At 36.4% G+C, this 16,118-nt stretch overlaps 1 protein-coding gene across 5 annotated transcripts; it reads right to left on the reverse strand.

The window, feature by feature from the left end:
* Nucleotides 1-1,108: 1,108 nt before the first annotated feature.
* bcat2 (branched chain amino-acid transaminase 2, mitochondrial) lies at nt 1,109-16,004 on the reverse strand. 5 transcript variants are annotated; one of them, XM_016676453.1, is made up of 19 exons: nt 15,989-16,004; nt 14,886-15,007; nt 14,758-14,796; nt 14,586-14,683; nt 13,452-13,518; nt 13,268-13,359; nt 12,593-12,697; nt 12,450-12,517; nt 11,657-11,753; nt 7,462-7,533; nt 5,760-5,960; nt 5,581-5,691; nt 5,345-5,464; nt 5,109-5,272; nt 3,845-3,987; nt 3,682-3,767; nt 2,473-2,613; nt 2,314-2,388; nt 1,109-1,944 (listed from the first exon to the last, which is right to left on the reverse strand). In XM_016676453.1, the coding sequence occupies exons 2-19, from the start codon at nt 14,965-14,967 to the stop codon at nt 1,903-1,905; spliced, it is 1,803 nt and encodes a 600-aa protein (XP_016531939.1). In that variant the 5' UTR covers nt 14,968-15,007; nt 15,989-16,004; the 3' UTR covers nt 1,109-1,902. The 5 variants fall into 5 exon arrangements, with proteins under 5 accessions (XP_016531939.1, XP_007562171.1, XP_016531940.1 ...); XM_007562109.2 differs by lacking the exon at nt 15,989-16,004 and having other exon boundaries at nt 14,886-15,113; XM_016676454.1 differs by lacking the exons at nt 13,268-13,359; nt 15,989-16,004 and having other exon boundaries at nt 13,408-13,518; nt 14,886-15,113.
* Between the last annotated feature and the right edge of the window lie 114 nt (nt 16,005-16,118).

The following is a 16,118-nucleotide window of genomic DNA, read 5'->3' on the forward strand; positions in this document are numbered from 1 at the left end:
TTATTCCTTAAAGTTTTGGATTTATTTTTACCTTGTTCAGCTTTCCGTACTGACCAGACCCCTATTTATTCATGAAGGTCGCAGTTTGATTCCTGTTGTAGTTTATTTATATTTGTGTGTATCAATCTAACATTTTAATCCCTAAAATATCAGTGTGACTATAAATGTAATAATTATTGAATCTAAAAGTGATAAAATCCAATATAATCATTAAATTTCTATGTAATAATCGTGGAATCAAAGAGGAAATGTTTAATGGTTTGTCAGCAACAGCGCCCCCTTGTGGGAACATGTATTGTCTGGAGCAGACGCTGCAACCTCTACAAAAAGAGACATTTTGGCCATCAGTCCAGCTTGTACCGAGTACTACGGAGCCCCCATGTCCCCTGTAGGGCTCCGTACAAATGCAGTATGGCTTTTTGAGGAAAACTTAAGTAATGTTATCATTTTTAAAGAACCACCATTTTCTGATATTTTTAGGTTTTAAAATAAAACTTTTGCAAAATAAATAAAATAGGATGGATATATTTTCTTCTATTGGATGTTAACTAAAACAGGTCTGAATAAATATTATTTGTACTTTCAGTGTAATTCTGTTTTGGAACACCAATGCATTATTCAATGAAAAAAACAGAAAAACAGCTAAAATCTACATGTTTGTTTAATTAAAAACATTAGTTGATTCTCTGTCAGTTTAGCCAAAGTTTTTGAGAGCCATTTATACAGGATGAAAGTTGTAGATTAAAGATTTAAAGTTGATTACTCTTATTGATCAACTAACGATTAATTAATTAATTGACTATTTTCTTAAAACTTGGGTTTTCTCTTGTATGACCGTCTTCTGATGACCTAAAGGGCAAAATGAGCGTTATAAAAGTGAAACTTAAATTTCTCATCTCATATCAGACCGTTTTATGGCCGCCATCTTTAACTCTGTATAAATGGCTCCACTTACGGATAACTAGAGGCGCCCTCTACTGGATGGCGGCCAAACTGCAAAAATGAAAGAGGATTAAACGGATCTCATTCGTCAGTCGATTGGAACTACTGTTAGCATTCCTAAAACAGTAGTTTTTCTTTATCTGAAGAAAAAAAAACAGACAACCACTAAACCTCAAATAAAATTTTATTGTAAAAACCGAATAAAAGTAACAGTATGTTGAAAATAAAACTAAGATGAATTGTTTTCAGCTACATCCCATACAGAATGAACATGAAAAGGACAAGCTAACCGACGGCGGTCAGGCACTTCAAGGAAAAGAGACAAGAGAGCAATCTGTGAACAAATACATACCGTTCAGAAACAAAACATTTAAAAGGAGAATACAGCAACATGATACTTTGGAAGACAGCTGGCCAGATTTCACATCAACACAAGGTACAATAATTTAAAAGCCTCTAAACACAATCTGGAACTTTACATTGTTCTCATAAAAACACAAACTAGTACAGGAGTAACAGCCAGCGTTCAGGTCTATTCTACGGCTTTGCTTCCCACCACCAGAGGGCGCCGTTTCACCTCCGTGACGGCTGAGTGGCTTGGATCAGTAACGGTTCGTCCTCACACAGGTGTAACAGTTAAACATGTTCTACAGTGGATTTATAGTGCATTCTGCAGAGGCTGGCCTGCAGGTCCTACACTGAATATGTAGCTGCTTTTTAAACACAGATGTGTCCGTTTGTGCTGACACCAAAGATCACAATGGGTGTTTGGTACTTATATAGACTCCTTACGCTAATACTTTACATCAAATCTTTATATTTTGTCATCTAGGTGCTTGATGTGTTAATGCTTTACATTCAAAACTCCAACCGTTTTCGTTTCAGGGGTCGATGTGGGCAGAGGAGTGCAGTAGCTGGTCGATCAAACTGGAATCACAGGACTTAAAAACCGACGGCTGTTTAAACAACCACTGGGGCCCATTCGCTTGGTTTGCGTCCGTACTGGGAGAGGAAAACAGTCAGGTGAGTGTTTATTTTGATTAAAACGATTCATATTTAAAACCAAAAGTTATTTTTTTTATTCATTTGAAAGTTCAGAAAGCTTATTAATGGCGATAAATGGTACAAAAAAGCTAGCTTGTGAATACTAGCAGCTAGCATTAGCCTCCTCAAACATTACTCCCGTTTTTGGTCCACGTACCAAACATTTACCCACCTAGCTGTGATTAGTTTCACTTTGCTTTAAAATGAGCAACTTTGAGAGGAAGAAATATACTTGTGGAAGTCTATATTTGATTTTTTTTGCTTCTTCTGGCTTAAATTTCTGGTTAAATTGCTTGTTAGTGGTTGAATGAAGCCTGACAATCTTACCTGAATATCAGTAAGCTCCTTGTAGAATCTCTTTGCGAGATCTGGACCGTTCTGCATTGTAGGGATCTGATAAGTCTGAAAAAAATAAAGTAATGCAAAGAATCTGGCCCAAAGAATGACCGAAAGTAAAAACCAAGAACATTTTAAAATTTTACGTACCTTTCCTCTATAAAGGAGGCTTCCAACGGGACAAACGACGCAGGCGGTTCCGGCTCCAAAAACCTCCAGAACTCTTCCAGCATCCAAAGCTTCGAGGAGCTCCTTCATCCCCATCTTTCGCTCCGTCACTTTAAAATCGCCCTGACAGAAACAAACAAGAAAAACGAGGAATATTGTTATTATCCACCAAGACTGTAGATTATGGAGAATTTCACAAAATCACAAAGAATGTGAATTAATTTACTCTATTTAGGACAAAGGTTTTGCTACTTGGGCCAACATCATAGACTCAAAATTTGTTGCAGGCAAAAATAAAAACATAAATTCAACCAAATAAAGAAGCCTGATATTTATTGTAGGTCCAAAACTAGAAAGATTTTTACGACTGTGTATTAAGGCCCTAACAGATGGGCACAAAAAGACTAAATGTCCACCAAAAACTCAGAAATTTAGTGATTAATCACAGAAATTTATAGAAAAAAACAAACCTGAGATCCAAAAGTCAAACATTTCTGACTTTTGGATCTCAGGAATGTCGGTGAATTTTCTCAAAATTTCTGAGATTAATCTAAAATTTTATGAAATATTTTTCACAAACTTTTAAAATGTTAAATTTTTTTCTTGAAAATTTCTCAAATTAAACTCAAAATTTCAGATTTTTCTCACAAACTTTTTTGAGCTCAGAAATTTCCACTTTTTTTATTTCTGACTGATTAATCTAAAAATTTTGACATTTGAAATTTAGAAATTTTGTAGAAAATCTTTTATATTAATCTAATTTTTTTTCTTCAAAAAATTTCTTAGATTACTCAAAATTATTTTAGTTTGTTGCCAGAAATTTTCTTTTTTCTACTGTGGCCCTAAGACACTGTAGAAGATTTTGCATGTTTGTAAATTAAAGACATGCAGCTTTCTGCTTCTTTTGGGCTCAATTGAATACATTTATTTTCAGTAATAAGAACAGGATTTTTGTCACTTTCTTTCAAATTTGTTGCTATATTTATCCAAGTTGCAGAAAGAATCAAAGCTGGTTGGTGCAGCAAAGTTGGTTTTTCAGTAAAAGTTTCTTGATAAAACGTTAAATACTTTGTAACAGTTTAAAAGTCTCCGGGCCCAACTGTTTCATTTTTGAATTGCAGTTTGGAAGCTAAATAAAGCTCCAGCTTGCATTGACTGGACTTTTTGTTGAGGAGGATGTTGTCTTCTCACCCAGGTTCTGCCCAGGTCCAGCAGCGACTGCCGGGTCACTCCTGGCAGAATAATGCCGTCCAGAGGAGGCGTCACCAGCTCTCTCTCTGCAGACACACAAACAGCTGATCGATTTCCACCAATATTCAATAGATCCAGCATGAGGGGTCAGCAGGCGTCTCACCTCCTTTAGTGTTGGTCCAGTAGATGAAGAGGTTCATGGTGCCGACCTCGGTGATCTCCTCATCCGGGCCGTAGAGCCACAGAACCTGCTGGCAGCCCTGCTTCAGCGCCTCCGTCTGCACGGCGATGGTCGGCCCGTAGTTCCTGGACACACACACACACAGAGGTTTCTATTTAACAGCTGGAATATTCACAGCTGCAGTTTTCTGGCCAGAATAATCAATTATCAGGATCATTTTCAGTTGCAGCTGTAGTTTTAGCTGCATGTCTGTGTTAAATAACCGTGTAAACGCAGCGATACCCAGAGCTGAATCCCTTTCTGCTCCCCCGGCTGATGAGAGCTGCTAAATCTGGATTTGGGGCGGACGCATTCCCCACCTTCTGATGGGAGTGGAGCCGGCGTTCGGTTGCGTAACAATCTGGGAGCGAAGCAGCTGAACAAGCAGAGTCACATGGAGGCCTGAGCGACTGCAGGAAGTGAGGAGCAAAAAGCCTCCAGGCGGAGAAACGACCGTCAGACTGACTCCAGATCAGAGGAACCGAACGGAAACGGAAAACTCCCGACTGAAAGTCGAGGCGACGTTTAGAGACTTTAACGATCTGAGATAAAGGCTCAGATTAACGTTCTGCCCATGTAAAACAGAGAAATGTTCAGATTACAGATTAACGTTATCGATTACTGAGTTAATCTGAAGTTGGTCCATCTTATCAATAAACTAATTGATAAGTGGCAACTTCTTAAAAAAAACATCAGAGCAAAGTGACAGACTTTTCATTATATGCTAAATTATTAATAATGTATTATTAATTAATAACTATTAATAACTAACAAACATTATTTGTAAATACTTGTTTTCTCAAAGTAAATTTTTCAACTTTTGAAAGTCAAATCTTAAAAATTTTCTTTAAAAATTTCAGTTTGAAAACTCAAATTTTGAAATCAATTTTAGACATTTGATTGAAAAAATATGGATATTTCTGCATAAAAATAAAAAACTTCTGACTTTTGAAACAGAAATTTCTAATATCTCAATTTAAGATTTTTTGATAAAATTTTTAACTTTCCAAAGTCAAATTTCCTTTTTCTAAAAGTTTATTACATTTATTTTTTAGAGAAAAATTCTGATCTTACTCCTCCTTTCCTTTTTTTTCTATCTACAACGTCCCAATACTCTGTCGTTGATTTCACCCAACTGTGAAGTTGGAATTTCCCATTTTCTGAATACAACTGGAAGGCAGCGTGAAGGAGGAGGATAAAAACTCACCCTCCCATTTTGTACTCCCCGACTCCTCCTTTCCAAGCTCGGACGAACGCCGGGTCCGCCAGCAGAGACACCGGGTTGAAGGAACCCGTGGCGAAGTACGGTCCCACCGGGCCGATGATGACGAAGATCAGCGCCTTTCCGGCTCGAGAAACGCCAAGAGATGGCTGGACGGGGAGCAGGACGCCGTCAGAAAGGCAGACGGCAGAGCGGGGGTTGTTCACGATCACCAAACTCACCTCAGTGCCGATAAACGTGGGTCGGATGTAGAGGCTGGCGTCCTGGGAGAAAGGAACCCAGTCCTGGTCCACCTCCACCAGCTTCTTGATGCACTGCAGCAGCTCGGTTTTATCAAACAGCTGGAATGGAAAACACAGCAGAGGATCATCCTTAATCCTTAATCTGATTGGTTTCCCAGTTGGTTGGATGTACGGTTGGATGCATGTCTGGATGACCCTTCAGTGCAGAGACTCACAGGAAGGCAGCTCCTCTCCGTGCTGCGATGCATCCTCTCCATGTTCAGCATCGGCCTGAACAGACGGATGTGGTTGTCGACGCCACGGAACGCCTTCATGCCTTCAAACAGCTAAAACAACAAAAAGACCAAAAAATAAACATTTAGGATGAAAATCCATGATCAGTTTTCCTCCTTACCTCTATGGAGTAGTGCAGGGCGGAGGAGGCCGGGTGCAGAGACAGGTTCTGGAAGGGTTTGATCTGCGGCGCGTCCCAGCCGTCCTTCTCGGACCAGCTTATGGTCAGCATGTGGTCGGAGAACTGCTTTCCGAACATCAGCGCGGACGGGTCGGGCTTGGGTTTGCATTCCGGGTTGCGTTCGATGGTGAGGTCTGCGGCCTGGAGGCGGACCAGAGGGAGAGGACGGACGAGAGCAGAGCGGAGCAGAAAGACGAAGCCACGAGGAAGACAGTGATCGTTTTTGAGCAGGTATTGATAGAGCATGCTTCACACAAACACATCAGAGATACAGGATTATAACGGAGTTAGCCTGAGACAGGGGCGTCCGAGCGTCTGGTCAGAAAGGCCAAAATCGTCACGTTAAAAGGATTTCAGGGCCAAAAAAATGTCTTTACCTTCTCACACTGCAGAAAAACATCTCACTACGTATATTTGTGTAGTTTCTAGTGCAAATATCTTAGTTCACTTGAAATAAGACAAAACTAACTAACAAGTAACTTTCCAGCAAAAATAATAGGAGCTTGTTTTAAGATAATAATTCCTTAATATTGTTGAAAAGTACGAGTTCCACTGGCAGATTTTGTTTCCATTTAAAACATGAAAAATGTAAGTGAAATAATCTACCAAGATTCAATTTTAAGGAATTATTTACCTAAACTAAGCAAACATATGTTGTTGAAAAGTTACTTCCATGTCACTTTTATACGACGGTGTCTTAAAGCCACTGTTGACAGAAAAAAAATTACATTTCTGCCACAAAACTCAAATTTTGAGATGAATTTCAGAAACGTTTTAGAGAAAAATATTGACATTTCTGAGCTCCGAAAGTGAAAAGTTTGCTAGAAAAAACTCTGAAATTTAGATTTTTCTCTTTGACTTTTGACAAATTGATCGAAAGTCGACCAATTTGTTTGAAAATAAGAAATTCTGAAGTATTTTTTCTCAAAAATTTGAGTTATTTTTCTTTTAATTTATTTACTTTTCAAGCTCAAAAATTTCCAAGTTGTTTTCTAGAAAATTTCTGAGATTAATCTCAAAATGTGTACATTTTCTCTCGCAAATGTACTTGTTTTGGTGCCAATACGCCTTCTGAGCTTTCTTGTTTCAAGTGGACAAAGATATTTGCACTAGAAACTGGACAAAAAGTACTTTGTAAGAAGTGTAATAATGAAATAAGTATGCAATATTTTCACTAAAAAATAGTCAGGTTAGTTGTTGGAAATTATTACAGATGTAAGTTTTGCAGGTTTGCCTCATAAGAAATTTAGCAAATTTTCAAGGGATCAATTGGAAAAAATAGAACAAAATTTTGTGAATTTTGAGCAACAAAGTCATGATTTAGGCCACTTTCTTTGAAAATGCTTAAAGTTTAATAAACTCATTAAAAGCAGCTTTTAAGTAAAAGCTGTCTAATGTGATTCTTACAAGAAATGTGGCAATTTAAAAACAAATAATTGGTGTTGCTGCCAACATTCTGTCACTTTGGACTCCCCTGGCTTCGGTTCTGACTGGTTTGGGTTTAATTAAACTGGATTAAATAATCAAAAACAGGAAAAGGAGAGAACAGGTGAGAGGAGGAAATAGTTTTTAAACATGAGGAAGCTTCTTTTTCCCAGAGGATGCCTGTGCAGGTCTTACCCGACTGGAGTTTCCTAATTACCTTAAAGGAGCTGGCGAATCGCAGGGCGCCGAAGGAGAAGGGGAGCGTCTGAACGAGTCGTGCATGGAGCGCCTGCAGACCAAACGACAAAGACTCAGAGGTTTTTACTAGGCGACCTGCAGCTTTCTGTCCAATTAATCAAGAAACAAAATGGCTGACACTTTGTCCTCAGTTTATCTGCAGGACAGGAAACCAGAGCCGCATGAGAAAATTTCAGATTTATTTTGTTTGAATCAAATTTCTTGCTTTGAAATGAGAAAAAATATTTTTTAAAAGTGTCTTTTATTTCTATCATGCCTGTGAGTTGTGATACAGAGTATCAGAATCCAGGATATGAGAATTTTGTTTAATTATGAGAATATAGTGATAAGAAACAATTTTACCAGAAAAAAAACATCTTGAAATTACGAGAAAAAAGTTGCTTTAATGAGAAAAAATATAAATTATCCAGATCAGACGCATTTTACTTTTTATTTTGAAGTTCTCATAAAATTACGACTTTAATCTCCTAATATTACAAATTTATTCTTGTTAATTGAATAATACTCTGTCATAGAGTTAACCTGGATTCAAAGTTCAAATAAATAGAAGCAGTAAAACATGTTTGTCAAACAAGATGGCCGCCGTGGATGCACTGACAATAAATCAATGGAAACCAAGCTAATCTGCACAATATATAACATTTATAACTGTATAATTAGACATGTGAAATGGGACAATATGCTACTAATGGGCTATTCCTACAAAACTTAACTAATGTCAGATTTGACACATTTTTAATGATTAGTGCAACAAGTTTAAACCCACACAAGCTTTTTTTATCCTTCACTGCTTATATAGTCAGAAACTCAGTTTAGCTCTTGCATAACAGGTTTTGTTGAGTATTTTTTCAATATTTGCTTATTCTTGCAGCTCTTACCCAGCCTGTAGTTTAGTTCACTTCAAAAAACTAACCAAAGGACAGTGAAATATGACTATACATCAATTTTTATTGATAGATTTGTTTTAGGATCTAACTTAAAGGGAAATTAATGCAGATTTTTCTTCTAAAACTCTTAATTTATTTAGCCAGGTTGGCTTTGGAGTAAAAGTAACTGGGTGCTTTTGGCTTTATTTACATTCAAATGAATCTGAAAGCAAAACATACTTAAAAAAAGATGAAAAGTTTCTGTTTTCCAGTTTTGGAAGATTTTTTTTTTAAATGGCCAGTGCTTTAAAGCATTGCGCAATGATCTACGCGCAACCTGATGATGTCATTCAGTTATTAAAAGATTAGGACCGCCTTTCACAAGCTCAAGAATACAACAACCTACATGGACAAACAGAAAAATTTCCACCTTATGGTTTTAGGAATGCAAGGTCAGAGTGTGATCCATTCAGTTCTCCAGCAGAGGTCTAATTCTAGAGAGAAATGCAGTAATTATATGCATGATGAAAGGATGATGCAAGTTTTGTCTTTATTGCCTCATCTGATGGGAGTTAACACAAAGCTATAAATCTGATGATAAGCCTGGAAACGGAGGAAATCTGACAAAAATAGTAAAATTGATGACTTAATCATGCAAAAACAACAACAAAAAAGGGAAAACGTTGTTGCATTTTTATTTTAGCAAGTATGGGAAGCAAATACAGCCTGAATGGAGAAAGAAAATTCTGAATGAACCTTCAACAAATTGTCGAGTCGAGTCACTAAAAAACAAACACGTTTTCAAGTTGTGCAGAAATATGAAATATATTTAAAATGACACAGTTAAAATATTAACTAAACAAAAGCGCCGAATTCGTTGTCAGCTCTATAAATTTTATTTTTAACCTTTAGTTTGTTGTTCTCACTTTTATTTTTAGGACGAAGCTTTATTTTAAACTTTTCTAAATGAAGTCTGGTGAGGGATCTTCCCCGCAGTCGGACTCCCGGCGCGGGAACGATCCGATCTACAGCAAGTCATGTCCATCTCCTCTCCTCTAAGGATACTGATTTATTGATCAGTTAAATAATGTTTAACCCGGGTAGTTAGTGTAAACAGATAAGAGACACATCGGTCAGTGAACTCACTCACCGTTCGGAGGGCTGCCATCTCCTCTGCGCTGATAAACCGAGATTATTCGCCCGTGTGGAAACAAATAAAAATCCAATTCAGTTCCGCTCAGACGGACGCGGCAAACTCCTTCCAGAACAACTTTTACTAAAACAATTATGTATTAATAAAATATTTCTATTTTATTACACTTTAAAAATTTCTGGTTTAATAACTTTTAAATTATTTTTTCTGGCTCCGTTTAAACACAAAAGCGTTAGTAATAAATTACAGTATGAGGATTCAGGAAGTTACTGAAGGAGTGGCAAAATCCTGGGATCTGATTGGCCAGGAAGAGCAGAGTTTACTGTAGGTCAAACTGCTTATTGTTGATTGGCCGCTCAGGAGGGGAGGGGTGCAGGTCGTGTTACGGTTGACCTGCATGCCAAAATACTTAAAATATTTATGTTCCTTTATTCCCAACGTGTCTGTTTTTATTTCATCCATCCATCCATTTTCCTACAGCGTTATCCATAGTGGGGTTTGGAGGGGTGCTGGTGCCAATCTCCAGCAAGACATTTCACCCTGGACAGGTTGCCAGTCCATCACAGGGCAACACTGTTACCCTGCTTTTATTTAACAAAAAAATAAAGGTGTTTGTTTTTGTTATTTGCATTAATCCTGTGGGGTCAGAGACCCTCAGGATGGGATCTGACTCTTGAAGCCGTAGTTAAGTTCAGCTCCTCCGCTGAGCAGCAGGTCGATGCCGGTGCAGAACGTGGCGTCTGCAGCCAGAAACAGAGCAGCCAGCCCACACTCGGCCTCCGTCCCCATCCGACCCATCAGCTGTTGGAGGAGCAGACGCACAGGAAACGGGATGAACACGGCAGAGACTTGTTTCTGGAAGCCTGCAGCTGTTCGTTCCCACAGTTGCTGCTAAGCTGTAAAATCCGCTCAACTAGCATATAATTAAAACATCTCAACTTAGACAACTCCACAATTTAGGTTTAAAAGAAAAAAATCACATGTTCATGCCATGAAGTTCAGATGACAGTTTCCTAGTCTGCTTTTAACAACTGAAAAAACTAAATACACTGCAAAAACACAAAATCTTACGAATTATTTTTGGCCTGGTTTCTGGTGTGCGACGGCGTATTGGGCCCATACTAACAAACAAAATCAAATTATGAGAATAAAGTCGTAACACTACAACTTTATTATTGTGCGACTTTACTCCGTTGTCATACGGCTTTATTGTTGCACAACTATTTTTATGCAACTTTATCATCCTATTGTACTATTCTCACAATGCTGAGAGTATACTCACACACAATACTCACATATATTTTTATTATTATCTTCTTATTGTCGCCCTAAAACTCTATCGTACTAAGGTAAGACGTTTTTCCCAAGTTATAAGTGAAACAATCTGCCAGTGGAACTTGTAGTTTTTATTAAGGAATTATTTGAAAAGTTACTTTTAAGTTAGTTTTGTTTTATTTCAGGTGTATTGAGATATTTACACTAGAGACTAGACAAAAATACTTGGTGAGATTTTGTGTTTTTCCACTGTATTCAGTGCTTGACCTCTTCCATGTGTCATCATGTGAAAACAACAAACTTCAGGGATTTTATGTGACTGAGACTAAAACAAAAGTATCTCAATAAACATATATATTTGAATAAACAAACTGGATTTATTTAGGGGTTTTAGGATAAAGAGGGATAGCAAACACTTTTTAGATTTGGGTTTGTATTTTGAAAACTTTAGTTTTCTTACAATTCACAATTGTGCACTATTTAATGTTGGTTTATTAAATAAAAATTTAGAAAAGTTCAACAGTTCTTAGATTCAGGAAACAACAAATGCAGATCTTTCATGAGAACTTGACCTCTATGAATACTTCGGTTCAAATAAACATTAACTAGTTTCATCAGGTGCTAATCTAATTAGCATTTCATCATAACAGAGTTGGTAAAATTCCTCCTGCTGGTTCTAAGAATGAAAGTGTTTCATTTCACAGACCGGTTGTAGTGAGGCAAATTCTGCATTACCACAACAACAAAACCCAGCCAGCCAGAACATCCAGTTCAGCTGCTACTTCACAACAGCAGGAGTCTATGGTTACCGACATAAAAGACTTGAATGTTCAGCACTGAGTGTGTTCTCCTGACCTCACCTGAGCTTTTTCCCCTGCGTGGACGGTGGCTGCAGCGTCGGCCGTCTGCGCAGCAAGTTCTTCCCACAGCGGCGTCATCACGTTACCTGGAGAGATGCTGCAACACGTGTCAGACACTAAATTATAATTTATAATTTTTTTTATTACCAAAGGTATTTGTAGGAGCACAAATGCATTTTGAAAACTTTACATCTTCTGGTTTCTAGTGACAATTTTAACTTATTTTATATTATTGTGTAAGTAATAAATGATAGAGGTCAGCTACTTTCTGTAATTTTAAGAGATTAAAATATTTTCCGAACTAGGCTGTTCTCCAGATTAACAAAAAAAATGTACGGCAATTTTTTTAGACTATAAATATAAAATTTCCAGGTACATAAATATCACAAAATTTAAATACATACATTTATATGATATTTATAAGGATTAAACATGTATTCCATCTTTGAAATCAAATTTCTTAAATAATGAAGATAAATTTGTTAATTTTGAGTATTTACATTGCAGCGATTTATAAAAATCATCTCAATGCTTATGTAACTAATATAATCTTCACAAGATTAAATATCTCATAGTGCTTATTATGACATATTTAAGTCCTTTTCCTTCTTTCCTTTACAGTAAAACGTAAACATTTATTTTAAAAAATAGCTGAAATCATGAAAATACTAACTCTAAAGCACAATATTCAATAGCAACTAATTTAAAAATACGAAGAGTTAAAAAAAAATCACAAATAAAGTTCAACTTCCTTCTGCAAACAGGAATATCGCTGAAGTTGGGTTTGGCTCACCAGTTCACTCTCACTTTGTGTTTACTCTCGTCCACAGCCATCGCCTTTGTCATGGAGATTATTGCCCCCTTGTGGAGAAAGACGTGCATTACAGAGCAGTTCTGACTGCATTTTAAAAGCTTCATCTTGACATTTTTACTCACTTTAGTGGCGACATAAGGTGCAGCATCTTTCTGACCGATGGTCCCCACAAGACTGGAGATATTAATGATGTTTCCGTGGCGCTGACGAAGATACGGTAAAGCAAACTGCAGGGAAAAATATTCAGAATGATGTTTTAGCTTTTTATTTTATTTATTTTTTGAAACAGAAACATTCTGGATTAGATACAAATTTAATATAATGGTAGCTATTTCAACAGTTCCCAGTCTTCGGAAAGGTTTTTGCCGTTAACTAAAACTAACAAAATAACAAAAACTGAAACTGAGAAAACATTTCACGAACTGAAATAAATAAAAACAGTAATTAATGAGGAAAAACTACAACTAACTGGAACCATATCCTGGGTTTATAAAACTAACTAAAACACACTGAAAGTATAGATATAATATTGTTCATTTTCGTGTTTATGAATCTATTTATTAGCCTTTAGACTGATGTAAATTAGATTTCAGTTTACGTCAGCTGTAGGCAAATTACGACACTTCTTACTCCGCTAGTCCGCAAAATGGCGACGGCAAAAGTTGCTCAACAATATTTAAATACTTTTATAAATTGTATCTTGTGATGAGTATTCATCAGTGTGTACATTATCACAACACAATGGTTTGACATTCTTTAATTCTGCACTTAAAAATCAAAGTAAAAACAGAAATTACTTTGGAAGCTAAGAAGTAGCTAACGAGGTTCAGATTCAGCAGATTCCTGAACTCCTCTACTGTGGTTTCATCGGTGGGTTTGTGAGGAGGATCTGACATGGAAGATACAAAATCATTTAAAAAGCAACACAAACTCAGACTTTTCGCTTTCTGTTGACGATGTCTTCCGGAAGAACAGACTCACGCCAGCCTGCGTTGTTCACCAAACAGTCGACGTGTCCATGAAGCTCCACGGTGACTGCAATCAACCGCTGAAAAGAAAATGGCCCGCATGTATCTGTATTTTAATCCATAAAACTTAAGCATTTTTGCTCAAAGTATGTAGAATCTGTATTTAATAATTTATTGCTTCCCGTTTCCATCGAGACTCGCCTCCCTTTGTCACTCCTCTGAACGGTAAAGGAAAGATGTGTGTTGATTTTCCTTTTAGCTAGTAATTATGTGTAATAAAGTGGCTTCTGAATTACAATCTAACAGTTGGTACAATAAACAAAAAATATTAAAACAACAAAAGGACTTGATGAGAGCCATCCTGTCAGCGAGGGGAACGGTAAGTAAATGTTTAAAAAGAAGCCTCTTAAGCTAACCGTTAGCATCAGAAGATTTTCACAAGATTAGCCCGTATAAATGCACATTATGGCACCAACTAAAGATTATGGATTACTTTTAGTAATTGATTTAATAGAACAATTATTCTGGCGATTAATTGGATTTTAAAAAGTCAGATTTTTTTAATTTAAATGTTACTAGAATAAACTCCTCCAATAAAGTCTGTTAGAGATTTTTTTGTTATCAATTTTATACATATTCAGTCTAATGTTAATCAGTAGTGACGAGATGTGCTAAAACCTTTTTGATTGCTGTGCTGAATATCTGTGCTCCTGAAAACTGATTGTTCCCTCCAGATTTCGCTTTTCTATTGTTTTCCCAAATAAAAGGCCTGCTCTGTCAGAGAGAGGGCAGAACGCTCTGTGAACGGCTCGCAGGAGTCTCGCACTATTTAGAAATGGTATTAGATACTTAGAAACCCTGAACAGGAGCACCTAGTTTACACACTTTAGGACAACATTAGATTAGTTTTCTTTCCTTTGGTTTGTTATTTTGTTTGTATTTCCTTTTAACTCGTGTAAAGCACTTTGAATTGCCTTGTTGTTGAAAATATCCTATATAAATAAAATTACCTTATTCTTGTAATTTTATGACTTTATTATTTTCTTAATACTCTGTGGTGAGACTGCGCTCATCTAACGATTAATTAAGAAAACAGCTTATTGACTTAGTGTAAGAAATGGGACTGTTTGCATCTTCATCGCTTTACCTGGATCTGGTCTTCCTTGGTGACGTCACACTCCACAAACTTGCACGCGCCTGGTCCCAGCGTGTTGAACTCCGTTTCCAGAGCTTCACCTGCTGCAGCTGCAACACACGGTGACACATCCTGTTGGCGTTACTGTGTGTTTTATTTACGTATTTTGCAGTTTTGCACCGACCTCCTCTTGCACAAAACACCACTTTGGCTCCATTTTCCACTAAAAAAAGAGACGCAAAAATAATCAGTGCTCCATTTCTTTTTTGTAATCTTAGCAAACACACAACGTAAAAACAAATATCAACAAACCAAACGCTTTGACAATCCCTCTGCCGATGCCTTTGGACCCTCCAGTGACAATAACCACTTTGTTTTGGTAGCGCAGCGGCATTTTGGTGCGCCAAAACGGTCAGGCAGTGCGCAGCGTTTATCTGCAAAACACCACAAGTTATTATTTGATCAAAGTTTTAAGCTGACTGCACGTCTAAGTCCTCTGCTTTGTCAAATATTGCGCAGCTGCCACCAAGTGTTTGTAAAGTTCAAAGTCCCACAAAAAACTCGTTTTGCTCTGAGGCGTTCAGGTGTTCAAGAAACGATCGGAAATTCTGCAATTCGCTGCAAAACCCAAACAATTCATGGAAAGCTCAACTTACTGCTACATACGGGATCTTGATGACAATTTACCTTAGTTACTTTATTCATGCAATCATAAACGTAACTATATCTGACATTACACTGTAAAAAAGAAACATATTTCATTGATTTTAAAGAGTTTTTTAAGATAATAATATATATTTGTTTTTAATAAATTATTTTAACCTCAAAATAATATTACACTGAACATTAAGTTGTGAAGTAGAACATGTACTGTTTAAATATAAATATTCAATAGGAAATAAAAAATATATATTTTTAGATTAATTAAATCTCAAAATAAAGTTTCACAGAACATTAAAATGTGAATTACAACATATATATTTTAAATAATATGAACATTTGTCAGTAAATAAAAATACATATTTTTAAATTAAATTTTTTAAAAATGCTATACAGACCAATAAGTTATGAATTACAAGTATTTTTTAAAAACAATTTGAATACATTTTTAATTGATAAATCTCAAAATAATGTCAGATAGAACATTAGGTTTTGTATTACATGTATGTTTTAAATATTCATCAGGAAATAAAACAAATACATTGTTTTTAATTAATTCAATCTACAACATGTATGTTTTAATAATATAAATAATTGGCAGGAAATAAAAAAAATACTTAAATAAATCTAAAAATGTTATACAGAACATTAACAAGTATTTTTTGAAAATAATATACATTATCAGTAGGAAATATCAATGATAGTCAAAAACATTATCATTGTCATGCAGATATGTACACTATTCATGCACTCACCATGTACAGTATGTTTAGTAGATTTAACAGGCTGACATTTTCAGACAGCAAAGGTGAGGACTGGGAGCGCGAGGGGTTAGCGACACTCTTGGATCAGGGTCAAAGATTAAATTTCAACCCTGCAGCATTC

Source organism: Poecilia formosa, unplaced genomic scaffold, assembly GCF_000485575.1.
Source record: "Poecilia formosa unplaced genomic scaffold, Poecilia_formosa-5.1.2 Scaffold134, whole genome shotgun sequence".
Lineage (NCBI taxonomy): Eukaryota > Metazoa > Chordata > Actinopteri > Cyprinodontiformes > Poeciliidae > Poecilia > Poecilia formosa.